The following is a 22,573-nucleotide window of genomic DNA, read 5'->3' on the forward strand; positions in this document are numbered from 1 at the left end:
TGAGCGCGGTTGGAGCCCCGCATCGCGCTACGGGCCCATAAACTTTGGGACCGCTGCTGGCGTCACAGCTACACCACACTATTTCCAGCTAAGTTGCTCCGAGTGATGCTGCGTCCGCGCTGAATACATATTTTGGTCCTTCATCGTTTCTTCTCGAAGTTCCGCTCAGATATGCGGACGTCACAATCAACCTTCCGCCATCAACGATTGCAAACCAAGCCAGCCCCATGACTGGGCAGAAGGGATCCGGTATGCGCTGTGCTTCTCGTCCCCATAGCTCCTAGCTGACCACTTTGTTGACTCCACAGATATTTCATCCCGCCTCGGCGTTAGACGGTCGAAGACAACGACCGCCAAACCCTCAAAGACGTCCGACCCGCCAATCAACGCCCCGCCGAAAGCAGCTCTGGCCACCGCAAGGCGAATCAATGACATGCTGCATCCTCGGTCCTCCAAGGAGCGTGAGCGAGCCAGAAGGGTATCAGACAGTGCTGCAACACGGACCGAAGCCACGGTGGCTGCGCTGAGCGAGGGGGACGTGCCGAGCGAAGATGGGCCCTCGGATCCAGGCGCGAAGAGGGTCGCAGAGCTGGAACAAGCGCTGGCGACCGCCTTGGAGGAACAAAATACCATGAAAGAAGAACTGGCGAAGCTTAGAGAACACGTACAGGTGTACCGAGAGACGATCGAAGAGTATCGGCGAACACTGGCAAGCACGTACGTCCAAAGCCCACCCGCAGCCTTCCAACACGACCCACGACCCGCATCAGCCCGCTCGAACTCGTACAGTGACGATAGCGCGCCACGAAGATTGGTGAATCCGCCGCGTGAGGATCTGTCGGAGCAGAACGATCACCTCCGTACCAAGGTCGCACAGTTGCAAGAGCAGCTCATGACGCAAGAGGGCACATATCAGTCCCTGTTGGAACATCGGAGATCGCGAGCGGAAGCTGAGTGGGATGAATTGACTGCACGGCTCCATTTGACTGAAAAAGAATCTGGTGAACGGTTGCAGCAATTACTGTCTCTGAAGACTGCCTTCTCGTCTCTCACACGTGTCGAATCGCAAGTGACAGACAGCGAGCTCTCAGAGACCTTCTCTCAGCTTTCCAACCGCGTCCGCGAATGGGTCATCAGCAACTATCGCCGGGCAAAGCTGAATTTCATCGATCTCCCGCAAGACACTGTCCAAGTTCTGCAGGCTACATTCCCATCATACATGACCATCGATCCAACCAACCGACTGGCCCTATTCCAAAATATTGTGTCCAATACGTTGATGCACATTTTCGAGGAGTCCTTGTTCATAGGCCTCCCAGAGACGGGGCCGTTCGCCACTCTCCGACAAATAGCGAGCCTAGTCCAAAAGACGGATGGATACCAAAATTGGCGACACTCCACGATCCGCTGTCTCCGGGAGAGCGATACGAAAGCGACAGTCAACGAGGAAAGAGCCCGACAGATAGATCGCTTGGCATCCGAAATATTGCATCACTTGCACGCTGTCACGTCTGTAGCCCTGCCGTCAGAAGCTCGGTCTGCACTCGAGACTATTCTGAGCACGACAGTGGAGTTCCAAAATACGCTTTTGCTACAAAGAGCACGGTACAGAGTAGACTTTTTTCGGGAACAGGGCGGCATCAACCCGAGCTTCGACGATCAGCGCATGGAGCCTATCAATGAGCTTGATGAGTATGTAGATGATGATGGCGACGTGGTCGTAGACCGCGTCTTTGCCTTCTGTGTTTTCCCGTGCCTGGAGAAGTTTGGCGACGAATACGGAGAGCACACAGAAGTGAACAATGTTCTAGTAAGAGCCAGGGTGTGCTGCAGTGTCAGGTAAAACCTGCTTTCAGCTCTGGGATCTAGCTTTGAGAAAATGTGCCAACAGCAGAATTCCAGCCAGGCCGAGTGATTGCGCTCCGAAGAGCAGACCAGCCTGGAGTAGAATTGCCGAAGGCGAGAGCCACGCGGTCCGTCATAGCCAGCTTGCACAAAACGTACGAGCTGAGACGGCGTTCGCAAGCGGATCGATCTTCGCAAACAGACTAGCTGCAACGGTACAGGGGAAGAAACCGAGGCAGCTTAAGAGTGTGCGATAGAGGAGAAGGTAAATGCAGGAACATGCATCGAGGATACCAAGCGGTAATAGTACTTGGATTCGTTGCAGAAAGGAGCTATTCCTCGTCATCGTCGTCGTCCCCTTGAACGTCCATGACTCGTTCTCCAGCTTTCTCAAGGGTGCGGCGACTCCATGCACGCACACCTTTGTAGATAGCCTATGGGCTGTTAGAATAACTTTATGGCCGGTGTGTATATATCCACTCACAAGAAGGAAGGTCCCAACTCCTATCACGATAATGACCCAACTCACTTGCTCGTACCTGTCTCGTGCTGTGTTCCGACCTCTGCCACCGCCAATACGGAACAGTTGTAGAGGGCTGGCCAGAAGTGCTTTCAGGAAGCCAAGAACACCCATGGATGCAAGCCCTTTGGCAAAATGTTCAGACCAAGTTGCGGGTTCGTCCTCATAATAGTGATCATCGTACGGTGATGACCAAGGTGACAGAAAACCCCAGGGATCAACATACAAGTTGATGATAGGGTCCGCGAAGAAGCCTAAGATGAACACAACAGTAACAAGGATCCCGATTGTCAACACGATCTGAGCAGCTGGGAATAGTCAGTATGGAATGCGCTCCATGTTGAACCTTCGACTTACCAATGCTCCCCACAACTTTACCGGCTCCCAATCTCGCGAGCCGGTACTTGAATTTGCACGTCGGACACTGCCAGTAGTTGCGTCGCCCATAACTTGGGTCTGCATGACGCCAGGCTTGCAAGCAGCCCTCATGAACGTACTTGGCTGACCCTTTGCACATACACGGACGAATTAGTCGTCCGTTTTCGTCCTCGTACTTGACGTTGCCGGTGGATTGCAGGAAACTGGGGAGATTCTCTGACGGCACATCGAAGGTAGGCTGGACAGTGTCGAGACATATGCGACATTGGCGTGGCCGCCAATGTCTTTGTTTTGATGAATTCGCGCCAGGCGCATCCTGCGGAGCGGAGCCGCTAGCTGTCGACGAGCTCTGCGGCGGCGACCGTTGCCTTGCTGAAGAGGGTCTCTCTGGTTCATCCTCTCTCAGGATGTCTTCTGGCCATGTCCATCCTGGTTCACGCTCGAATCCGGATGTAGAGGACATAATGAATGGAACGCTGCTACGGGTGTTTGGCTTTGATTGGGTTAATGCGGTTCTTACTGGGGTGCATGACAGAGAAGAGGTCGCGGGTCAATTGCGGCATCGCCAGACTGCCTTGCTTAAGAAGGAAGGTGAAACATATCCGATCTTCCCGCCACTCTGGAGGTCGAGCGCTCGTTGGAAGTGACACGGTGTCAGAAGCGCGAACGTCGTAATGGAAGACAGTGGAAGGTCGAACTCAAAGAATCCAAGGTTGCCTAGCGGCGCATCGGGCTTGGCGTGCCGGGTTTCCGAGTTTCCGACAGCCGCGGTCGTTGAACAACACCCTCAACCTATGACCCAGATGGTCAATGCCGGCTCAATCGATTTGGCCCTACAAAGCAATGTATTGCACTTAGAGATCATAATGAAAGGACTTACTCTTCATAGTTACGATCGCCATCATACTTCCCCTGCTCCCTGCGCGGATTCGACAAGTCTCGGGCGCTCACTGGGCCCTTTACGAAATCGTGAATGATGTTATATATGGAGAGTAAAGACATTATCAAAGGAAGGGGGCTTTCGAAGATGACTGCCATAACCGATATACTCGAGGATAACCGATCCAACAGCGGAAGCCTTACTTCCATAAGCTTGCAGGACAACTACACAACTACTCTTCTTTGCGATGGAGATTGTGCCGTGAATCAGCCATACCGGAGCTGTAGCATCTCGTGATGAAATTACTGACAATCCAAATAAGAGTGAGATAGCGTTCAAGCATAGGTACACAGCTTTATACGCAGCATCCTGCAATGACTCATGGAGGCTTGTAGATATAGTGGTGAGAATTTCAAACGTAGCCTTCGGCCAGACATACAGTGAACAAAAGATTCAATATTTGCTTTACCTGGACCATGTTTCAGATGCTGTTTTGAATCTAAACGAGGCCGTCACCTGCTTAGAAGCGCCTTCAACTTGATGAATAACAGCTAGAGACCTATGGCCGTTTGCACGTATCCACTTGCCCACTTGCGTTCATCGCAGGAGCGCCTGGCAGGGACACTCCTGCCACAATTGTTGACATTCACGCAGCCACTTGGTCCAGTTGTCACACGTTCCAACTACTGTCACTGCTTTAATTCAAAATAAAAGAGAGCGTGTGATCACTCACGGTGCGATTCTCTTCCCGATCGAGTAGCTCTCGCATGCCAACTTTGAACCTGCAAAACACCCAAGTCCGGCCGAGAACAAGCCCTGCCTTTCCATTCCACCACTCACACCGGCAGGCATGAAACTCTCTATCGTCGTCAGCTATGCCTTCACGGCTTGCCTAGCCCTTGCGCGTTCTCATGCTCATTCTCGCCCGAACGGAACGCTACCCAAGCCCACGCACCGCCTTACTAGACACTTCAATGCCGATATACTCGCCAGCAACAAAGACTGGAAAGCTGCGAGCTGCAGAGGTGATAGGCTGGTTGAACTTATGCCCAGTTCCGACAAAGCGGCAGGCCCAAAAATTGAAAGCACCAAGGGCAACAACCCGCCGTCGGCACAGAGCGAGTGGCAGGGCGATCTCAAACGTGAGTTGCACCTGGCTACCTTAGGTGCGAAATGCTCACAGGGAGGTCCAGAGGAGCTGAAGACCTGGGGCTGGCACGAAGAGTATGTGGGAGATGTGTACGCTGATATGGATTACTTGGACGTCACGTCGGTAGTGGAGGCGCTGGGAATGAATGGGAAGTCCCAAAGGGCCGGCGGCAATAACATCCCGTACGGAGTCTGACATTGGAATGACGACGCCAAAGACCAGAAGGGGTATCCAATTGAGCCCAAATATCAGACATACAAGGTGGATGGCAAGGAGTATCGGGCACGGCTTCAGTCTTTTGCGGTCCAGCGAACGCTAAACGTCTCAGGCCACCCAAGCGCGACATCTCTTTACAGTGAACCCCATTGACGGTGGTGAGTACTTTCCCAAGGCACCCGGCTAGATTTCTCCCCATTTTGGCTATCTTTCTGGAAGCATTCTAACACGTGAATTGTCATCATCGGCAGTTCCTTAAAAGCCCGGCATCGGCGGCTAAACATCTCTGGAATCAGAAGCCCACCGGCGATGAACTTCCCAAGCTCCAACGGCTTTCCGACATCTTCTGGGGATACTGGGTTCGCGATAATCCAGCCGTTGCAAATATCTGCTACTTCTGGATGGTGGACATCGCGAACGAGGACACCGCAAAAATCATGGCTCGAGCGCTGAGCGAAGCCGGCAAAACGATATCCAAATGGCCGGGCGTCACCTTCAATATGGATTCCGACGCTGAGAAGGCTATACTTGGTGAGCTGCAATGACTGAAACTTTGGATCCACATCTTGAGGCATGAAATACTAATACGCCAGGTTCGGCCAATGGCGCGGTCTTTGCATGGTTTCTGATCCGGCACAAAGCGCAGCTTGGTGAGAGATGGATACCCATGGTGACGTTGTTCCTCAACGACCTTGGCCGATCGTGGTCTGCGGCACATCTACTATTCTACGTGGAAGTCGCGCCCGACAGGGAGAAGTAACCCTGGGATCTAATGTGTGCAGTCTTTAAGACTAGACTCCAAGCATGAAGATTCTGTGGGTCTATGCGTGGCTCTCCTGGTCTGCAGGTGTAAAAGTATCTTGTCTTCCAGATGTGCTGCGTCGGTGTCACGACAAAGTAATCTCACGGCTATCTGACGAGTCTCAAGAAATCTACTTCGGAAGTCACCCTTGCGCCTTCACGACTCCGGACATGTTGTTGGGCCCTCTAGTATCGAGTATCTGCAACATCTTCGCTCTGTCCATCACATGCGTTTCCGCTTCACCTTTTCTTGCCTTCCCACCCAATCCTGTTTTGTGGTCCACCTTTCACCTTCTTCGCTTGCACGTACTCGAATTTGTATGCCTGCTTTACCTTCTCCTCAATATTCGTCCATTTCCTGTCTCTTGAACCCCGCCACCAAATTTTGTCGCCACGAGCGTCTACCGCAAAAGCACTGCCGACATCTCCCATGCACCCTAGTCGAGAAGGGAATGAAGCTCTTTCCCTCCGCATGTACCGTGCCTTCCGGCCGAACTGCGCTTCACAGCTCACACCGATTATTTCACAACAATTGCCTCTTCAATTTCATTTCCAATATGGGCACACAGCGGTGAAAACTCTCCGAAGAGCATATGCGCGTCCTTCGCCAAGCGACTTGGCATGCTAGGCTCCAAGCTGACCACCATGTGCACTTGTTCGATCAGAACTCCGCCGCTCCGCTAAGATGAAAAGGGTAGCCTCAGACGGAAAACAATCTCAGGCGCGATAATGAAACGCGGCGGATGGCCAGTCGCATATTTTCGGGATATGTGGCGTTCATCAAATCCCTATGGTGTCGGGGGCCAAAACAACATTCTATGCGTTCATGAGACGCACAAACAGCGACGCTCTGCGAAATCCTGGAAACCCATGAACAATGAGTTGATACAGCTACTCATATACAGACGAATATTGTATCAAATTCACCTAGATACAATATGCACACTACAACAGCTTGATTGGTATGGTCACACCGTCAGAAGTCGAGCCGATCTTACCCCTCTTCAGCCAATGCTTGGATCCAATTAGAGTCGCCGTTGATCTTTCCCGAGGACTACGATCCCTGCCCCCTTGTTGCGATGCGGCTGCAGACCAGGTAGGGCTGATTCTTGGCCCCAAGGACGTTCACGATATACTTAAGAAGGCAACACGCTAGCAATTTGTCGCGGCGCGAAACACCACATTGAATTGCGGATACGCGATATCGCGTCGCCAGAGGCCGGTTTGGTCGACACTACAATGGATGAATATCCACGCATAATATCCATGCCAGCGCTCCAAGTACGCCCCTCCTCTTCCTCTCGTCTTGGTCACATGTACTAGCAAAAAGTCTACTAACCACCCCCAGGGCATCGCAGTCACCTTTGCCCTCTTAGCCCTCCTCCTTACACTCACCCGTCTCGTTCTCACCTGGCGCACCTCCCACCGCTTCCACCTCGACTCCCTCTTTAGCGCAACAGCAGCTTTCCTCGTCATCCCCTACACCATTGGCACCCTAATCGATGACCAAGTCCAGTACGAAATGCAAGCGTACTCCGTCGGCTGGGAGTCTTCGCTACCTTCTTTAAATCGCATTGAAAGAGCGTTCAAGACAGAAGTCGCGTGCACGGTGTTCTTCTGGCTCATCATCTATTCGTCGAAGGCGACGTTTCTGACAATTTACTGGCGTATGATTTGCGAGAGGAGAGCTGCAAGAAACATCTGGTTCATCATTTCGAGTCTTACCGCGTTGTTCTTTGGCATTATCTTTCTCTCTGTATTCTGGGTATGCGGGAGCCCTGGGAGAGTTGGTGATTTAGGGAAGTACCTTCTTTGTTCGCTGAAATAATATGTCATTAAGCTTACATGTTGTAGAAGCGTGTCAGAGTATGGGAGAGGCGGCTGCGACGAGACTGTTGACAACATGGTGTGTTTTGAACTTGGTGGATTTTGCTCTGCGTAAGTCTTCGTTTCCACATACGTCGTCTTCGTCCACCGTCCCACTTTTGACCACAGTGCTCCGAAATCCAGACTTCATACAGCGACTGAGCATTCCTAGTGATCCTCTTCCCTCTCGCCATCATGCCCACATCCCACACGCAACACGGCAAGCGCCAAATGGCGGTAATGTCTGCGATGCTTCTCCTTGCAGCCTTCTTCACGTCGCTCGACATTTTACGCACATACTGGAACCTCACCATCTCCCTAAGCGACACAACGAACCTCATCCTTCTCTGGAGAGTCTTACAGCCTATTATCGCAGCCATGCTTGCCGCCCTATCTGGCCTCGCAAATTGGTGTCGGATTTCCTATCCGGCTTCGGACGTCCCGGAGGATGATCGGAGCTGGATAGAAATCGGGGACCTGGGCAAAGTCTCGGAAGCATAACTCGGGGTCACTTAGCAGGAAAAACCCACTCTACTCAGCTCCTCAAATACCAGTCTGTTCTCAGTCTTCTATCAAACATCATTACACACGCTCACTGCTCGAGTTTGTGAAGAACAATGTGAATTGGCTTGCCGAAGACACACTTGAACACTGCATCACAGCTTCGGCATGTTCAAATTCCTTGCGATGACCAAGGAATTTGGTGTGGTAACAAACTGCATGCTATATGCTGAATGCATTCTTGGACAACTTCCGCGAGGTACATTCCGTTAGCAGAAACTTAGCTTGCTCTATACCGTTAGCATCCTATCTACGCCCCGACACAAAGGAAACACTGCTCATTCTGGCGTCGTCTGCCTGTTAGTATGCGAGGCTCTGGATATGACGTTCGGATTCTCTGAGAATGTTATATTGCGCCTTGCCAGGTAGATGGGAGCTTGGCCGTCTCGACAAAAAAAACCGAGAGCAATATGTCACTCCGTATTCCGCTTTATTTCGAAAGTGTTCCCGAGGACGTATTTCTGCTTTCGAAAACAGTGACGAAATGCAGCGCTGGAACTCAGCGGATGATAATTCATAAGGTTTTCCAAATGGCCAACCAGGGATGGTGAATCTGCTCTCCTATCGGGGCCTCAGGCCGTACTCGCATCGGTACAGTGCGAATTTTCTGGCCCAGTCTAATGATGACTGTACGTGGGGAAGTTGATGGTGGAAAGCGGAACACTTGATTGATTCTTCAACAGGACAATACTAACTCTTGAGGGTTGCAATGGTAATTCCACTTTCCATCTCGAGGCTCCACAGCGTATTATGACGTTCAAGTGTTTAGCCATGCGCTTGGAATGTCCAAGGTAACAGTGTGAGGAACGATAATGTGGCCCAGTCTAATGACCTGCTCCCACGATTCTATCACGCCCCAATCACCTTCTCGGCAATAACCTCGTACTCCTCCGCCACAACTTCACCCGACTCGTTCCGCATCTTCTTCGCGCCCATCTTGCATATTTGGACCCGGTCGATGCTTACATTCTCCGCCCACACGACATCGCTGTACCGCTCGATCAGTTCCCTGGCATCGAAGCGCAGCCAGCTCTTCGCGTCTGGCCCGTGGCCTGTCGACCCATCCAGCTTCGGTACTTTCGTCTCAGTCGTCGAAGGGTCAGGCGGCGCAGTAATGACTTCGTCGTGGTCTTCTATCGCGGAGCCAGCCGTCGATACACCATCGTCATGATCCTCCTTGCCATCCACAGCATCCGCATCCTCTCCACCCTTAATTCTCGGCGCCTTCGTAACCCGTTGCCCTTTTCCCTTCGCATATATCGTATTAACCACCGTAGCGTGCAACCTCAGCGTCCTCTTATCCTCCACCAGCCACCCCTCCCTCGTAAATTCCCCCCTCAATTTCTCCCCAAACGCCTGCAACCTCCCACTCGCATCCACGGGCTCCGCATACAGAATGCTCGTCTTATGCGGCACCTGCATCGGCACCAGGCCCTTGAGGTCGATACTCAGCGCCTCCCAGTCCGGCATCGCCGCCGCATTCAGATTCTCACTGACGGTGCCGCTGGCGGCGGCGGACTCGGCCATGCTCTGCGCCGTGACGTTCTGTAGGATTTTCTGTACGTCTAGCGCGGCTAGATACCGTGTTGCGATGGAGAGTTGCTCATCGTCGAGCGACATGACCCCCAGCGTGAGATGCAGCGTGCCGGGCGGCCTGACTGCTTTGACGGGCAGGAATCCCGTCTGCCCGAGCTCCCCCTTCAACTTTGATAATTGGGCTTCGAGCTGTGGTCGGGTGTGGGGGTTCACGAGAGGGATGCAGAGGAAGTGTGTCAATTGCGGCTTCTTTGGCCCGCCTTTGCTTTTCTTGCCTCTGGCCGTGTTGTAGCGCCGTGTTGAGGGCGGTGATACATTGCGCTCGAGGGATTTTGTTCCTTGTAACGTGGTCCGGATTTCATTGTTGTCGCGCAGCTTCTCGCCATCCAGGAAGTCGTTGTATTCAGTCTTATTTCTCTTGCCCATGTTGCGAGATGTCGTGTGAATGCGATGGGCAGGGCAGGGATGTGGTGTAGTAGCGGGGATTTCAAAAGCTCTTGAAGATCGTTCTCGAACGTTTGAGTTGCGATTGCGTTGTGGCGTTAGGGGAGCAGGGTTCGTTAGGGTACTGCAGGATCGTTCGATGGCAGCTCCACAAGTAGATGGGCCGGTGAGCATAGGGCTGCAGCACGCCCGGAGTCCGGCTCGCATGAAAACTTGGAAAGTGCGATCGAGATGGCCGCCGCAACAACACGAGGCGAAAATGAAGTACCAATGGTGCGCAGACAGCACCGAGAGTCTAACAAGAACTGCGCATATTCACGATACAGTGCTGGTGTAGCAAGGTAGATTATCCAATCATGCCACGACTTGGGCACGCCAGGCCAATGACGTCAGTGCCAACAACAGCCCTGGGGATCTCACTGGCACGCTGGCGCCTTGTCGGCAAGAACCGAAAGGTGATGCTAGCACTAGGATTGAAGAGAGTCTTCTCACTATTCTGTCTTCCAAAAGGTCTCAGGAAGCGAGAGTACAGGTTAGGGAAGGAATCTATGGCATGGCATACGAAGAGGGCGGACGTGATCGTTACAGGATACCCCAACTTCCTCGCAAGCAATGCAGAAGACAGACGGCGGCCCCGAACACGGGAACGACGTGCGCGCTATCCAACCCCTTGATATCAGGTATCCACGGAAGAGTGAAAGAAACAGGAATGCGTGAAGCGTGAAGAAGATGCTTTTGCTGGTCAGCCAGAGGGTGCGACGGCTGCAGAGCGCGTGCGCCGGCCGTCATACATGCATGCGTGCGCTGCTGCCCCGCTGCATTGCCCCTGTCGCCCGCCGTGCGATACCAAAGTCTAAGCGTCGTAGAGTGTCGTGTCGGTCGTACTGTTCCCTCATTGCTCGTCGTTGTAGAACTTGCGAAGAACCTTTTCCACGTCGTGGAACTCCTGCTTGGCCTGCTTGATGGTCGTCTCAAGCTTCTTCAGGCCCTCCTCCTCGGTGATGTCCTTTTCGCCCTTCTCGTCCTTCTTCTGGCCGTAATTTTGGATCTTTTCGCAAGAGTCCTTCACTTTGCTGAGGCCGAGCGTGGCGGACGAGCCCTTGAGGAAGTGGCCCAGCTCGGACAGGGTCTTGAGGTCCTTCTTCTCACTGCGCTGCGTCAGCCAGGGCGCGAGGAGAGAAATCAGGCAGGGCGCACTTACAGATTGGAGTCCATCTTCTCAAAGGTGCTCTCGGCCTGGGTGAAGAAGTCGTAGACTATACTCTTGGAGAACTCGCGCTCGTCCTCGTCGTCGTCCATCTCGAGGATCTGCTCAAAGGTGGCCTCGTCGATGCTGTCTTTGGCGCCCGGGATCTTCATGATGTCGCCGCCGTGGTCCTCGTGGTCGCTCTTGAGGCGGGTTAGCCGCTGTTCAGTCGGGCGCACTGCAGTAGCACCAGGAGAAGAGGGTGGATGCAAAAAGAGCAGGCGTGCAACGACGCAACACGTGCTTGCGCAGCGGCGGTGCGAGCACGAGGGGAGCTGCCCGGTACGCAGGTGCAAGTTTGGGTGTCAGAAGGAGGGGCAAGAACCAACCCTGTCGCCCGCATCATCTTTGGCCGAATCTGCTCTAGCCATATTATATGATCCGTGCCACGCGAAGCTGAGGAACCTCTGCAGTAAAATTGCTTTGCGCAACACTCTGTCTCGCGCTGCGCTTCGTGCAGCCGCCGCGTGCGAGTGCTGAAGAGATGTCTGGAGTCGTGGGTAGCGCAAAAAGACGGCCCCGCCGAAATTTGTCGCTTGGGTAGTCTGCTAAAGACCCGAGCGACCTTCACTGGTGCGCGCGTCGCCCTGCAGCCTACTTGGAGATGACGAAATCGAGGCTCGGCCCGCGTGAGATGCCGACGTGGTGGTCCTGGGAGCGCCGCTGCCGAAGCCTTAGCCAAGGTGCTGCTGGTCAATCGAGATCGAAAGGAGGCGGGTTACGAATGAGACTAGAACGGTGTGGGAGTCAAGGAGGAAATTGGGAGAAAGTGCCGGTACGTCTATTTTAAAAAATGACCCCGCTGGGGTGGCTTCAGCGTGTGCAGCCGCCCGCTGGCACTCGGCACCGCTCTCCGGCCGGGCAAGCTTTGGGCTCTCCCGCAAAGTGTCTAGCAAGCCTGGCTCTGTCGGTGAGGATGGCTCAGACGAAGTAATTGTGGGCAGTGATTGTCACGGGGATCCGCTCTCGCATGTACCGTGCATCTGGTTAAGCACCACCCCATCCTGATAGAGGTAACAGCATGAGGTGAGGGGTGCTAGCCTACATGGAAGAGGGCAATGATGCTGTGGGCGGGGTCTATCGACGTCAATCGCGGGCGCCGGGCGAAGCATCAAGCCCTCCCAGCCTTTAATCCCATCATTATATGGCGACGACACTGACCAATGCCCACGGAACCGCCTACCACCGCCGGACTACATCAATAACCGCAGCGCCCAATCTGCCTCCCACCGTGCAGGACGACGGGACTCCCTCGGTTCTGCTGCGCGGCTGACCATGACAGCAGCGTCGCTTTGTCCCCACAGAAAGAAACGTGCTCGGGGTACAGTCGACCTGTGATGGGCGTGGCTAAAGGAGACGCCAAGAAGGTCTGGAAGCGTTCGAACACGCTGCTCCCGCTGCTGGACGTTGAAAAGGTAAGACAACACGGTCCATGGTGACCCTCTTTTTGGATCGAGCGTGGTTTTGAATGGGTGATTTGCACCGTGGCTGCAGGGATCCACGCTTACGTCAATGGCGCAACTCTTTTTCGTCACCTCGCATATGACCGCATTGGTACCAGATACGCGGGTTGGCTTGTACACCCTGCGTTTTGCAAAGGGAGACGGCTGACTCACCACACCCCTTGACGAAGGGTCCATGAATTCAAACACGTTCTCTCCTGTCCCCGTAGCACCTACAAGCGCTGTGAAGACCGGCCTGCCTTGCCCGATTATCTCCACGCCGGTCGTGGAAACTTTGAGAAAGTAAGCTACGAGGGTCCACCTGCAGAAACGGCCTGCAGGTTGGTGTTCATCCGGCCTCCTCCGAGCGCTCTTCTTTCCCTGAAACGTCGCCTGCTCGTAGATTCCCGGGATCTATCCAGGGAAGAAGGCTTCTCCGCGGATCGGGATCCTTTGCTTTTGGGTGGGGTAGGGACTATCATGAACATGCGCAATTACGAAGCGTTCGGCACTCGGCAACTGAGATGGGCCGCGGTAGCTGATTACGGACAGCAGACTGTACGCAGGGAGCGATGGATTCGAGAGGACAAAGAACCTGTCTACTTGCCCTGCACGCTACTAGAAGCACCGCATGAAGTGAACTTACAACAGCTTACGATTGAATCTGCAAGTAGGGTTTCTCGCGAAAGCTCGGTCCCAGTGTTGCAAGCAACACGCGACCTGCCTACACGAGCAGGGTACGGTTCCCAAAGAAGCAATGATCAACCTTCTAAGCGATGTAGGCGGCTTGGCCAATCGCGTATGCCGCGAGAGTTAACGCAGGGTTTGCGGAAATACAGCATCAAAGGCTGCTTTTTGAAGGTCAGGTGTAGCACAGTGTGGGTCGAGAGTTGTGGTAGAAGAATTCATTTTAGCCGGACAATGTACAGTCTAGCCGCTGTACGTGGAACTAGAACATAAAAGTACAGTGCACACTACGCCGTGCTATATGCCGCACCGAACGATGAACCGGACGTTATCATCGCCGGTTGCCGCTTCTCTTTACCCAGTGACCTTGTAGATCGACTCAGCAAGGCGTTTGACGTTGCCAGAGGTGATACCAGCGACGGAAATCCTGCCGTCCTTCGTAGCATAGACGGAGTGCTGCGGGCAGGATTAGCATATGCATGGCTTGGGGTCGTTGACAAAACTCACCTCCTTAGCAAGGGCCTCCATCTGCTCGGGCTTCAGACCAGTGTAGGCGAACATGCCGATCTGGGAGGTGATGTGGCTCCAGTCGTGCTTGCTGCCCAGCTTTTCCAAGTTCTCCTTGAGGAGCGCACGCATGGTAATGATGCGGTCGGCCATGTCCTTGACCTCACCCAACCACTGCTTGTTCAGCGCGGGATCGTTCAGAATCTCGGATGCGATGCGAGCACCGTGAACCGGGGGGTTGGAGTAGAGCGGTCGCACGAGGATCTTGATCTGCGAATCAACGCGCTTCTTCTCTTCGGCAGTCTCGCATACAACAGAGAAGGCTCCGACACGCTCGCCGTAGAGACCCTAAGCGCTGTCAGTGATGTTGCTGCCTCAGCGAGTTCTTTTGACCCTACCATGTTCTTGGCGAAGCTCTGAGCGAGCACAGGGCGGAGACCCTCCTTGATGAAGTGACGCAGAGCGAAGGCGTCCTTGTCAGTGTTGCCACTGGCGAAGCCCTGGTAAGCCATGTCGAAGAAAGGAAAGTGCTCGCCCTCCTTGACGGCGGTGGCGATCTGCTTCCACTGGTCCTCAGTAGGGTCGACACCAGTGGGATTGTGAGCGCAGGCGTGGAGCAGGACAATGCTGCCCTTGGGTATCGACTTCAAGTCAGCAAGCATGCCCTCGAAGTCAAGGCCGATGGTGTCCTTGTTGTAGTATCGGTACTTCTCAACCTTCAGGCCAGAGTCCTTGAACACAGCGTTGTGATTCGCCCACGACGGGTTAGGGATGTAGATGGTCTTTGCGCCCGGGTAGAAGCGCTCGAGGAAGGCGCCACCAATGCGCAGAGCTCCAGTACCGGAGATGGACTGGGTGATGACGACGCGGCCTTCCTTGATGGGCGCAGAGTCGGGGCCGTAGGCGAGCTCGAGAGCAGCCTTGGTGAAGGCAGGCACACCGGTGATGCCAGCATACTCCTTGTCCAAGTTCGCCTGTACAATCTTCTGCTCGGCCTGCTTGACGGACGGCAGCACGAACGGCTTGCCCTTATCGTCACGGTAGGCGCCGACACCTGGGAACGTCAGTTACCAGCGCCACGGTTCGCTAGTGGGCGCCAAACATACCCAAGTTGATCTTCTCGGGGTTGCTGTCGGCCTTGAAAGCTTCGGTGATACCTGCACAAAGTCAATGGTGATGCTGGTTGGGCTAGAGCAGCTATACTCACCCAGAATAGCCTGAACGAAGGGAGCGGTGAGTAAGTGACTTCTACACAGCTGTGGGAGTACCGAAACTTACATCCTAGGCGTCAATTAGCTTTTGGTCACATCAATTGATACCGCTACAAGGTGTTTGACTCACTGGAGGGCCCTGAGGCACTTGCGACCAGGCCGAGACGGACCTGGCGCCGGCCTTGACAGTGAGCTGCTTGGACGCAGCTTGACGCAGCGCGGTTCGCGTTGAGGCGAGCATGGTGGATGTGCTGTGGGATGTAGGTTGTGGTGTTGATGGGGAAGGGAGGAGTGAGGCGGAGGAAGTACGGTGAGTCGGAGGCGATGATGACCTGAGGTTCCCCAGAATGTCGCTCCACGTTATGTTTTTAGTGAAGCGTGGGAGTCACCCTGGCCAAAGCTCCTCTCCCGCCCGAGCCACATTCGGTCTGCCGCGGATCCGCCGCTATGCTGCGAGCGTCCTAGCGCCGTCGGAACGCGAGCGCGTATGCGGAAACTTTTGACTTCTTGGAGAGATGTACGTAGAGGATTAGATTAACATTTGTCGGCACACTCTTTTGTTATACGACATCCCGCATCTAGAACACGACAGTTGACCAAGAATTCCTCGAGCATTGCCTCCTACCGACATGCGCCCTGCCCTCCGGCAGACCAGGAGGCTTCTGAACGACCGACCTGCACTCCAAACATCGATACCAGCTTTCCTTTGCCCTACGCTTTATAGATCCCCGGTAGCTCATGCACCACGGCGTATACAAGACCTGCCGTCATCAAGGAGGTTCTCGACCTACTGCCCACTATCACAAGAGGCTGTAACAGCTACTACTCGAGATTTTGCCGCAACTCCAGATCTTTCCGAATCGACACAGTCTCCCAACCGCATCCGCCGTCCACTTCCTCGTGCCTGCCCAGGATGCGGCGCGCCCACCCAGATCTACGACAAGAAGGAGGCAGGCTTCTACCGCCTTACCAGGAACGCCGTTGCGCAGTACCTCGAATACGACCCTGAAGCAAAAGCGTCACAGAAGGAGGACGATGTCTATACAAAGGCGCTCAAGCAGATGGACCCCAGTGTCTTGGAGGAGATTGGTCTTGAACCCAATGTTTTACAAGAAGGCCGCGAAATCGATGCTGGTGCTCCCAAAACACCCGTATGCGACCGCTGCCACGACATCACCAACCATCGGAAGGGAGTACCGATATACCATCCCTCAGTCGAGGCCATACAGCAGACCATCGCCGAATCTCCGCACCGTCGCAACCACATATACCATGTCATCGACGCCGCTGACTTCCCGATGTCGCTCATACCTACGCTCCAGTCGTCGCTGCGGATACCCAAACTCCGGACCAAGAACCGCAGAGCAAAGCACAAGGGCTGGGTCGCCAACGACCGCATCGCAGAAGTCAGCTTCATAATCACGCGATCGGACCTTTTGGCGCGGAAAAAGGAAGACGTAGACGCCCTTATGCCGTACGTCCAAAACGTCCTCCGCGACGCCCTCGGCCGCACAAACCGCGACGCCCGCCTGGGTAATGTGCGCCTCGTCAGCGCCAAACGCGGCTGGTGGACAAAGGTCGTCAAAGAAGAGATCTGGGAGCGCGGCGGCGCGGGCTGGATGGTCGGCAAAGTCAACGTGGGCAAATCCAACCTCTTCGAGGTCGTCTTCCCCAAAGGCCGCGGTGCAGACTACAAGGACGTGCGCAAGATCCGGTCTGCCGCCGAGCGCGAAGCCATGCTGGCGGCTGCACACTCAATCGAGGAGCTCGCTTCCGTGCAGAAACAACTCGCAGAGGAAGACGCCGAGATAGAGCGCCAGAACCAGAATCCCGACGGAAAGGAGAGGGAACACCAACACAAACCCCCCACCGCGCCGGAAGACGAGCAAATCGACGAAGAAGACGCAGACCTCGACCCAGACGCGCTCCTTCCCCCCGCCCAGCCATTCACCCTCTACCCCGTCCTCCCCGTCGCCTCCTCCCTCCCCGGCACCACCGCCTCGCCCATCCGCATCCCCTTCGGCCGCAACCGCGGCGAGCTTATCGACATGCCCGGGCTCGCACGCACCGCCCCCGGGCTGGAAACCTTCGTCCAGCGCCCGGCACAGGACGATCTCGTCATGAAAAACCGCATCACCGCCTCCCGCCACGTGCTCAAGCCGGGACAGAGTCTGATTCTGGGCGGCGGACTCATTCGCATCACGCCCGTGACGTCGGATCTTATTTTCATAATACATCCCTTCGTCCCCATAGATCCGCACGTCACGCGCACCGACAAGGCCTCTGCCTTGCAAGAGCAGGTTTCGGATAGGCACGTAGAATCCATCCTCGCGCCCGACGCAGGCCCCAAGATGCGTTCAGCGGGCCGCTTCAAGCTGCGCTGGGACGTCACCAAGAAGCTCGCCGGGCCCCTAACCTCGCCGGTCGCGGCCAAAATGCGGCCCGAGAACCTTCCCTTCCGCGTGTTTGGGACGGACATTCTGGTTGAGGGCGTGGGCTGGGTCGAAGTCAGCGCGCAGGTGCGGCGACCTTCGGGCTGGAAAGCACCCGGCATGGTGAAGAAAGATCCCAACGCTGCACGCGCTGCCAAGGTCGCTGCGCAAAAGAAAGAAGCTGAGGAGCTGCGGCTCAAGCGCGAGGCCAAGATGCGCGGGGAAGTGTGGGTGAAGCCTAGGGAAGAAGCCGAAGATGTGGAGGACGTGATCGAGTTCCCGGAGGTCGAGGTGTTTAGTCCGCTGGGCAAGTTTGTGGGGCAAAGGATGCCTATGTGTGCGAGTGTGGTGTTGGGGCCGAAGCTGATTAGTTCGAGGGAGAGGAGTGCGAGGCCGAGGAGGAGTATGAAGAGTGTGAAGGCGCAGAGGAAGCCCGCGGAGAAGTAGACGGGAAAAGAGGAGAGCGAGGAGATGTCATACCCTGAGGCCTGTCCTGCCCGTCTTGTAACAACACCATAGACTACGTTCGCTGTACGATACGATACGATACCACGGCGGCGCATAGCATAGCATCGCATTACTTTGCACACATGTAGAACAAACCGCCAGACTCAAAGTCAGCCTTGTAAGCCGCCCGGGAAGCTTTGTAGATTAACCTGTATATAGCGTGGGTACCGTATAACTCCATACCATCAAAACCAAAATACACACATACATGATGCCTCTTTGATCTGCCGTGCTCGCCAGATTGGACCGATGCTCTAGCAATCCCCATCCGTCTCATATCAAAACATCATCCATCCGGTACATTTAGGAACCCTGCTGGTATAAATGCGAAGCTATGAATCTACAAGCGTCGTCCATCAACGCCGGTACGCCAGCACATTTTTGTGGATGTGCCTTTCCCTTCGTCCTTTGCTGACCCTATCGCGAGGGTAGCGTGCCTTGCATGGCCCTGCGCACGAGGCTGGCTCGTGGCCGCGCCGCGGCGCTGTCCGTCGTCATTCGGAATGCGTTTAGTCATCACCCTTGTCGAGGATGTCGAAAAAGGCCTGTTGCTCGGCAGCGCAGTCGGGCTTTTCGCGCGCGCAGCCGGGGAAGTTGGCGACGAGGTCGCCTTCCTTGTATTTTCCGAATTTGGGATTGAAGGGGCCGGTGGCGTACGAGTTGAGGAGGTTCTGAGGGACCAGGGCGAGCTTTGCGAGGATGGTGCCGTGCCATCTGACGGGGGTTAGTGGTTGTCTGCTGGAAATTGTACTGTTGTAAACTCACTGGACAATGTGCTCCAGCGCATGCGACTCGGCCTTCTGGAAGTTGTAGCTCCTGTAGATGGGATCGAACCACGCATCCAGGAAGTACTTGGCCCAGTCGCCGTTTCGCACGATGATGCTGGTAGGCACCAGGCCTTCCTTGTCCTGTGTCACGATAAAGTCTATCCTGTCGCCTTTCAAGTTGCCAAACGTCTTGATGACGCTGTCTGGCGGGACGACGGGCTCATTCGTGATCATGAGCTCCTCAAGGCGGGACGGCTTGAGTATGTGGGATTGAAGGTCGATCGAGGGGTTCATGATCAGGGCGGCGCTGTCAAGGAACCAAAAGAAGGTGGAGCCTGGGTACAGTGTCATGGCGTGTCGAAGCGCGGGCACCTTGGCCCACGTGTGGGGAGACTTGTTGAGCGGGTATTTATCGTTTTCGGGAAAGAATGTCAGGTAGCCTGCAGTGCGTCAGTACGAAGACGTGCGTCTGGGGCTTGCGCGCGCAGCGAACGCACCATGCTTCTTGGCGTAGTCCTCTCTGTTCTTCCTGATCTTGGCCGCCCACGCCGCATCCGCCCTGGGGTCGATGGTGGTGACGATGACCACAGGCGGGCCGGAGCCGACGGCGACCTTGGGGATGTTTGCGCCCGCATCGCCGCCTGTCCTCCGGAGCAGCCAGATCAGAGTAAGGAAGCCCAGTATCCCCACCACGGTCGTCCGCAGCTTCCCCCCCCGGAGCAGGTTCTTCAGCGCGGGCGGTATGGGCAGGGAGCTTTGGTTGCGTGCGGCGTAGGGCGGCGGGCGCGACGTCTTGCGCGGCGGCATGGCGAAGTGCATTGCGAGGTTCGGAGATGGGAGTCGGCCAGGGAGGCCAGATCAGAGGCACGGCCGTGGATGCAGAACGAGGGATGGGGGTCGGAGACGACGGCGGGAGTCTGGGCGATGCGCTTATGGCACGGTCATAGCTGGGGCAGCAGCTTGGGGCTCGGGAAGGGGAGTGACAATGCTCTGGGGACGCGCGTGAGGCGGGCGGGCCTGTGGAGAAGCCAACATGAGCTGGAAATTTAGTGTCGTTATCGCGCTCTGCCTGCGACCAGCCCGCCAAGACCAGCATCCCTGCCCGTCTTCCCGCAACGGCTGGACCCTTGCTTGCTGGGCGGCCTGAAGCAGGCGCCGCAGGGGATCTTGATACTCGATACGACACGACGTCTGAGTCTGCACATGGCCAGGATGCGCCGCCCATGCGATGCCACCGGCAGCACCGTGTCTTTGCGTCCTTCCATTGGCAACCCTCTTCCGCGCAACGGCGTCCGATGAGCACCAGACAGCCTGGTCGGACAGCGTGCATGCGACTTCAAGTGTCCTATGGATGCATGCAGACGGGTGGGGAGTTTTGCGGGGCAACACCGATCTTGAGGGAATGCAATGGGCTGTGAACTGTCTGATATTGATTTCGCTTTGCTGCCGAAACCTAGTTAGGCCAATTGTGCTCCAAAGTGCTATAGGCCTATGACAATGAGATGTGTTTTTCCAAGCTCTTACGAGTTGCAGAGTTCTGCTCTGGTGGAATCGCTACACCCAGTCGTGCAGCCTTTGCTACAATTTAATCTTTCAGCTTTCGTAGTCCTCAATCCTGATGCGCTGCTCGTCAGAAAGTCTCTAGGGCATATAGGCCTTGGACACGGGCATGAGGTTAGTCCGGCTTGGGTCAGTGGCTAAGACCGTCGCAGAAAAATGCCAGTATCTGCTTCGGCAGCGGTCCAATTCAACTGAGAAAATGTGGCGGTGGTGATCTTAGACTTTAGACATGGACAAGTGACCCTAACCATTACGGTAGCTCGGTAAATGGTAGGCGGGAGTGCCGTCTCCATTGCGCTCACCTCACATGGTCGCGCCGACACCACCTTTCGAAATGATCATTGGTACGGATTGGACTTGCAGTGGGTTTAAGTGGAAGAACCACGCCGAGAATTCGGTGAAGGTTCAAGAGCGACTTTGCTGCAGTACCCGCAATGACGTCAACTCCCTGTCACGAATATACCTTACAATGCGATAAGTATCTGATATCCTAATGCATATGCTGCTGAACAAACCCTTCGTGCCGCAGAAATAATCTCAATAATTCATCATCCAAACCCATCTAGATTACTGCTTCATCGAGTCCATCAACATGGTCCAGAAAGTCTACCAACTGAAATGCCAATGCAACCAGTATCCCTGGGGCAAGCAGGGTTCAAATTCCCTCGCTGCCACACTCTGTTCCAAAACACCAGGCACTGACTTCAAGATTGACGAAAATACTCCTTACTCCGAGATGTGAGAGATCATGCACTTCCAACCTTACTTTCCGAGCTCCCGCAATGCTAATACGTAACAGGTGGTTGGGAACCTATCCCGAGCTACCCTCGTACGTTCTCGAGAGTGGTGAGGACCTGCAAGATGTACTGGACAAGAATGCAGAAGAGCTCGTCGGCAGGAATACCATCAAAAAGTTCAACCATTCAAAGATTCCTTATCTTCCGAAGGTCCTGTCAATAGCAAAGGCTCTCCCCCTGCAGCTACATCCCGTACGTATTACATCACCAACTTAACAAATGTTCAATTGCTGATGCTTTTCAGAACAAGGAGCTAGCCTCCCAGCTTCATCAGCGCAACCCTGACCAATTCACGGACCCAAACCACAAGCCAGAAATCGCACTGGCCTTAGGCGACTTCGAAGCGTTCTGCGGCTTCAAGCCTCTGGAAGATATCGAGCGCTTAATGAAACTCGCGCCCCTCCAACCGTTCATGCCGTCCGTCAAGAAGCCCAACTTTGACGACCAGACCCTGAAACACATCGTCAAGGCCATGCTCACAGCCTCCGATGAAGCTATCAAGAAGACCAACGATGCTCTGCGCGGCCTCCCCAAAGAGCAATTTGGCGAGGACTCCTACATCCCGGAGCTAATTCTTCGTCTCTCTAAGCAATACGACAAGACTGATAACGGTACCGTCGTCGCACTCATCACAATGAATTACCTCAAGCTCAAAAAGGGCGACAGCATTTACATCCCTGCTGACGGCATCCATGCCTATCTGTCCGGTGACATCATCGAGTGTATGGCGCGCTCCAACAACGTCCTCAACACCGGATTCTGTCCCCGCGCGGACCGCGACTCGGTGGACATGTTTACCTCGTGCTTAACGTTCACGCCGCATTCCCCGGATGACTGCATGCTTAAGCCAAAAACGTCGGAGCACTCGAAGAACGGAAAAACACAGGTCTACGCGCCGCCGCTGAGCGAGTTTAGCATGCTAGCTACTGAGCTGAAGGATGGCGAGGAGGAGATGATCAGTGCGATTGGCGGCCCGTCCATGTTCATCGTGACTGATGGCGAGGGATCGTTCAAGGCGGACGGAAAAGAGCATAAGCTTAGCCAGGGGTACACATACTTTGTTGCGCACGATGTCGATATGGAGTTCAAGGCTACCAAGGACCTGCAGATCTACACTGCTTACGTGGAGTAAATCGCGCCGCGAAGACTTGTACTTGTATTTGTAGAAAGCAGGTGTGGAAAGGTACCACAGTTGAAGCCAACCACGTTACAAGAAATCA

At 54.8% G+C, this 22,573-nt stretch overlaps 10 protein-coding genes across 10 annotated transcripts; 5 read left to right on the forward strand and 5 right to left on the reverse strand.

The window, feature by feature from the left end:
• Window positions 1–83: 83 nt before the first annotated feature.
• On the forward strand, window positions 84–2,279 carry CC84DRAFT_1163273 (uncharacterized protein). Its single transcript, XM_018178219.1, has 2 exons — window positions 84–248; window positions 308–2,279. Exons 1-2 carry the CDS (start codon window positions 228–230, stop codon window positions 1,841–1,843), a joined length of 1,557 nt encoding a protein of 518 aa, XP_018037373.1. The 5' UTR covers window positions 84–227; the 3' UTR covers window positions 1,844–2,279.
• CC84DRAFT_632503 (RING finger domain-containing protein) lies at window positions 2,011–3,323 on the reverse strand. Its single transcript, XM_018186956.1, has 3 exons — window positions 2,723–3,323; window positions 2,330–2,673; window positions 2,011–2,279 (listed from the first exon to the last, which is right to left on the reverse strand). Exons 1-3 carry the CDS (start codon window positions 3,204–3,206, stop codon window positions 2,178–2,180), a joined length of 930 nt encoding a protein of 309 aa, XP_018037374.1. The 5' UTR covers window positions 3,207–3,323; the 3' UTR covers window positions 2,011–2,177.
• Window positions 3,324–4,473: 1,150 nt separating this feature from the next.
• Window positions 4,474–5,749, forward strand: CC84DRAFT_1216020 (uncharacterized protein; the record flags this gene model as incomplete). The annotated part of the gene is made up of 4 exons (XM_018182762.1): window positions 4,474–4,765; window positions 4,817–4,962; window positions 5,241–5,520; window positions 5,583–5,749. 4 exons carry the CDS (start codon window positions 4,474–4,476, stop codon window positions 5,747–5,749), a joined length of 885 nt encoding a protein of 294 aa, XP_018037375.1.
• A 1,280-nt stretch (window positions 5,750–7,029) lies between these two features.
• Window positions 7,030–8,157, forward strand: CC84DRAFT_1174896 (uncharacterized protein; the record flags this gene model as incomplete). Its single annotated transcript, XM_018180119.1, has 4 exons — window positions 7,030–7,071; window positions 7,139–7,580; window positions 7,645–7,728; window positions 7,829–8,157. 4 exons carry the CDS (start codon window positions 7,030–7,032, stop codon window positions 8,155–8,157), a joined length of 897 nt encoding a protein of 298 aa, XP_018037376.1.
• Window positions 8,158–9,066: 909 nt separating this feature from the next.
• On the reverse strand, window positions 9,067–10,179 carry CC84DRAFT_1088961 (uncharacterized protein; the record flags this gene model as incomplete). Its single annotated transcript, XM_018174281.1, has 2 exons — window positions 9,067–9,285; window positions 9,337–10,179. The coding sequence occupies 2 exons, from the start codon at window positions 10,177–10,179 to the stop codon at window positions 9,067–9,069; spliced, it is 1,062 nt and encodes a 353-aa protein (XP_018037377.1).
• A 567-nt stretch (window positions 10,180–10,746) lies between these two features.
• CC84DRAFT_632558 (hpt domain-containing protein) lies at window positions 10,747–11,801 on the reverse strand. The gene is made up of 2 exons (XM_018186957.1): window positions 11,399–11,801; window positions 10,747–11,345 (listed from the first exon to the last, which is right to left on the reverse strand). The coding sequence occupies exons 1-2, from the start codon at window positions 11,554–11,556 to the stop codon at window positions 11,090–11,092; spliced, it is 414 nt and encodes a 137-aa protein (XP_018037378.1). The 5' UTR covers window positions 11,557–11,801; the 3' UTR covers window positions 10,747–11,089.
• A 1,975-nt stretch (window positions 11,802–13,776) lies between these two features.
• Window positions 13,777–15,661, reverse strand: CC84DRAFT_1163278 (uncharacterized protein). The gene is made up of 5 exons (XM_018178220.1): window positions 15,417–15,661; window positions 15,186–15,236; window positions 14,478–15,133; window positions 14,080–14,427; window positions 13,777–14,028 (listed from the first exon to the last, which is right to left on the reverse strand). The coding sequence occupies exons 1-5, from the start codon at window positions 15,529–15,531 to the stop codon at window positions 13,927–13,929; spliced, it is 1,272 nt and encodes a 423-aa protein (XP_018037379.1). The 5' UTR covers window positions 15,532–15,661; the 3' UTR covers window positions 13,777–13,926.
• Window positions 15,662–15,800: 139 nt separating this feature from the next.
• On the forward strand, window positions 15,801–18,416 carry CC84DRAFT_632680 (uncharacterized protein). Its single transcript, XM_018186958.1, has one exon. The coding sequence runs from the start codon at window positions 15,920–15,922 to the stop codon at window positions 18,167–18,169; it is 2,250 nt and encodes a 749-aa protein (XP_018037380.1). The 5' UTR covers window positions 15,801–15,919; the 3' UTR covers window positions 18,170–18,416.
• On the reverse strand, window positions 18,328–20,020 carry CC84DRAFT_1163279 (alpha-1,6-mannosyltransferase-like protein subunit; the record flags this gene model as incomplete). The annotated part of the gene is made up of 3 exons (XM_018178221.1): window positions 19,494–20,020; window positions 18,995–19,436; window positions 18,328–18,943 (listed from the first exon to the last, which is right to left on the reverse strand). Coding segments are annotated over exons 1-3 (953 nt in total), but the record flags the coding sequence as incomplete, so codon positions are not given.
• An 859-nt stretch (window positions 20,021–20,879) lies between these two features.
• CC84DRAFT_1204639 (mannose-6-phosphate isomerase) lies at window positions 20,880–22,485 on the forward strand (the record flags this gene model as incomplete). The annotated part of the gene is made up of 3 exons (XM_018181919.1): window positions 20,880–21,294; window positions 21,356–21,545; window positions 21,598–22,485. The coding sequence occupies exons 1-3, from the start codon at window positions 21,149–21,151 to the stop codon at window positions 22,483–22,485; spliced, it is 1,224 nt and encodes a 407-aa protein (XP_018037382.1). The 5' UTR covers window positions 20,880–21,148.
• Window positions 22,486–22,573: the final 88 nt, after the last annotated feature.

This window comes from Paraphaeosphaeria sporulosa, assembly GCF_001642045.1.
Source record: "Paraphaeosphaeria sporulosa strain AP3s5-JAC2a unplaced genomic scaffold CC84scaffold_4, whole genome shotgun sequence".
Taxonomy (NCBI): Eukaryota; Fungi; Ascomycota; class Dothideomycetes; order Pleosporales; family Didymosphaeriaceae; genus Paraphaeosphaeria; species Paraphaeosphaeria sporulosa.

What these genes read in the sequence shown, in the direction of transcription:
- CC84DRAFT_1163273 (XM_018178219.1), top strand. Translation starts at nt 228, where the DNA reads ATGACTGGGCAGAAGGGATCC. An exon ending in TGACTGGGCAGAAGGGATCC is followed by an intron (nt 249 to 307) that starts GGTATGCGCTGT and finishes GTTGACTCCACA; the next exon opens with GATATTTCATCCCGCCTCGG.
- CC84DRAFT_632503 (XM_018186956.1), bottom strand. Translation starts at nt 3,206, where the DNA reads ATGTCCTCTACATCCGGATTCGAGCGTGAACCAGGATGGACATGGCCA. An exon ending in TAAAGTTGTGGGGAGCATTG is followed by an intron (nt 2,674 to 2,722) that starts GTAAGTCGAAGG and finishes GACTATTCCCAG; the next exon opens with CTGCTCAGATCGTGTTGACA. An exon ending in GAGTTGGGACCTTCCTTCTT is followed by an intron (nt 2,280 to 2,329) that starts GTGAGTGGATAT and finishes AACAGCCCATAG; the next exon opens with GCTATCTACAAAGGTGTGCG.
- CC84DRAFT_632680 (XM_018186958.1), top strand. Translation starts at nt 15,920, where the DNA reads ATGCGCCCTGCCCTCCGGCAGACCAGGAGGCTTCTGAACGACCGACCT.
- CC84DRAFT_632558 (XM_018186957.1), bottom strand. Translation starts at nt 11,556, where the DNA reads ATGAAGATCCCGGGCGCCAAAGACAGCATCGACGAGGCCACCTTTGAG. An exon ending in GAGAAGATGGACTCCAATCT is followed by an intron (nt 11,346 to 11,398) that starts GTAAGTGCGCCC and finishes GACGCAGCGCAG; the next exon opens with TGAGAAGAAGGACCTCAAGA.
- CC84DRAFT_1163278 (XM_018178220.1), bottom strand. Translation starts at nt 15,531, where the DNA reads ATGCTCGCCTCAACGCGAACCGCGCTGCGTCAAGCTGCGTCCAAGCAG. An exon ending in GCCTCAGGGCCCTCCAGTGA is followed by an intron (nt 15,237 to 15,416) that starts GTCAAACACCTT and finishes GACTTTGTGCAG; the next exon opens with GTATCACCGAAGCTTTCAAG. An exon ending in TGGAGGCCCTTGCTAAGGAG is followed by an intron (nt 14,029 to 14,079) that starts GTGAGTTTTGTC and finishes TCCTGCCCGCAG; the next exon opens with CACTCCGTCTATGCTACGAA.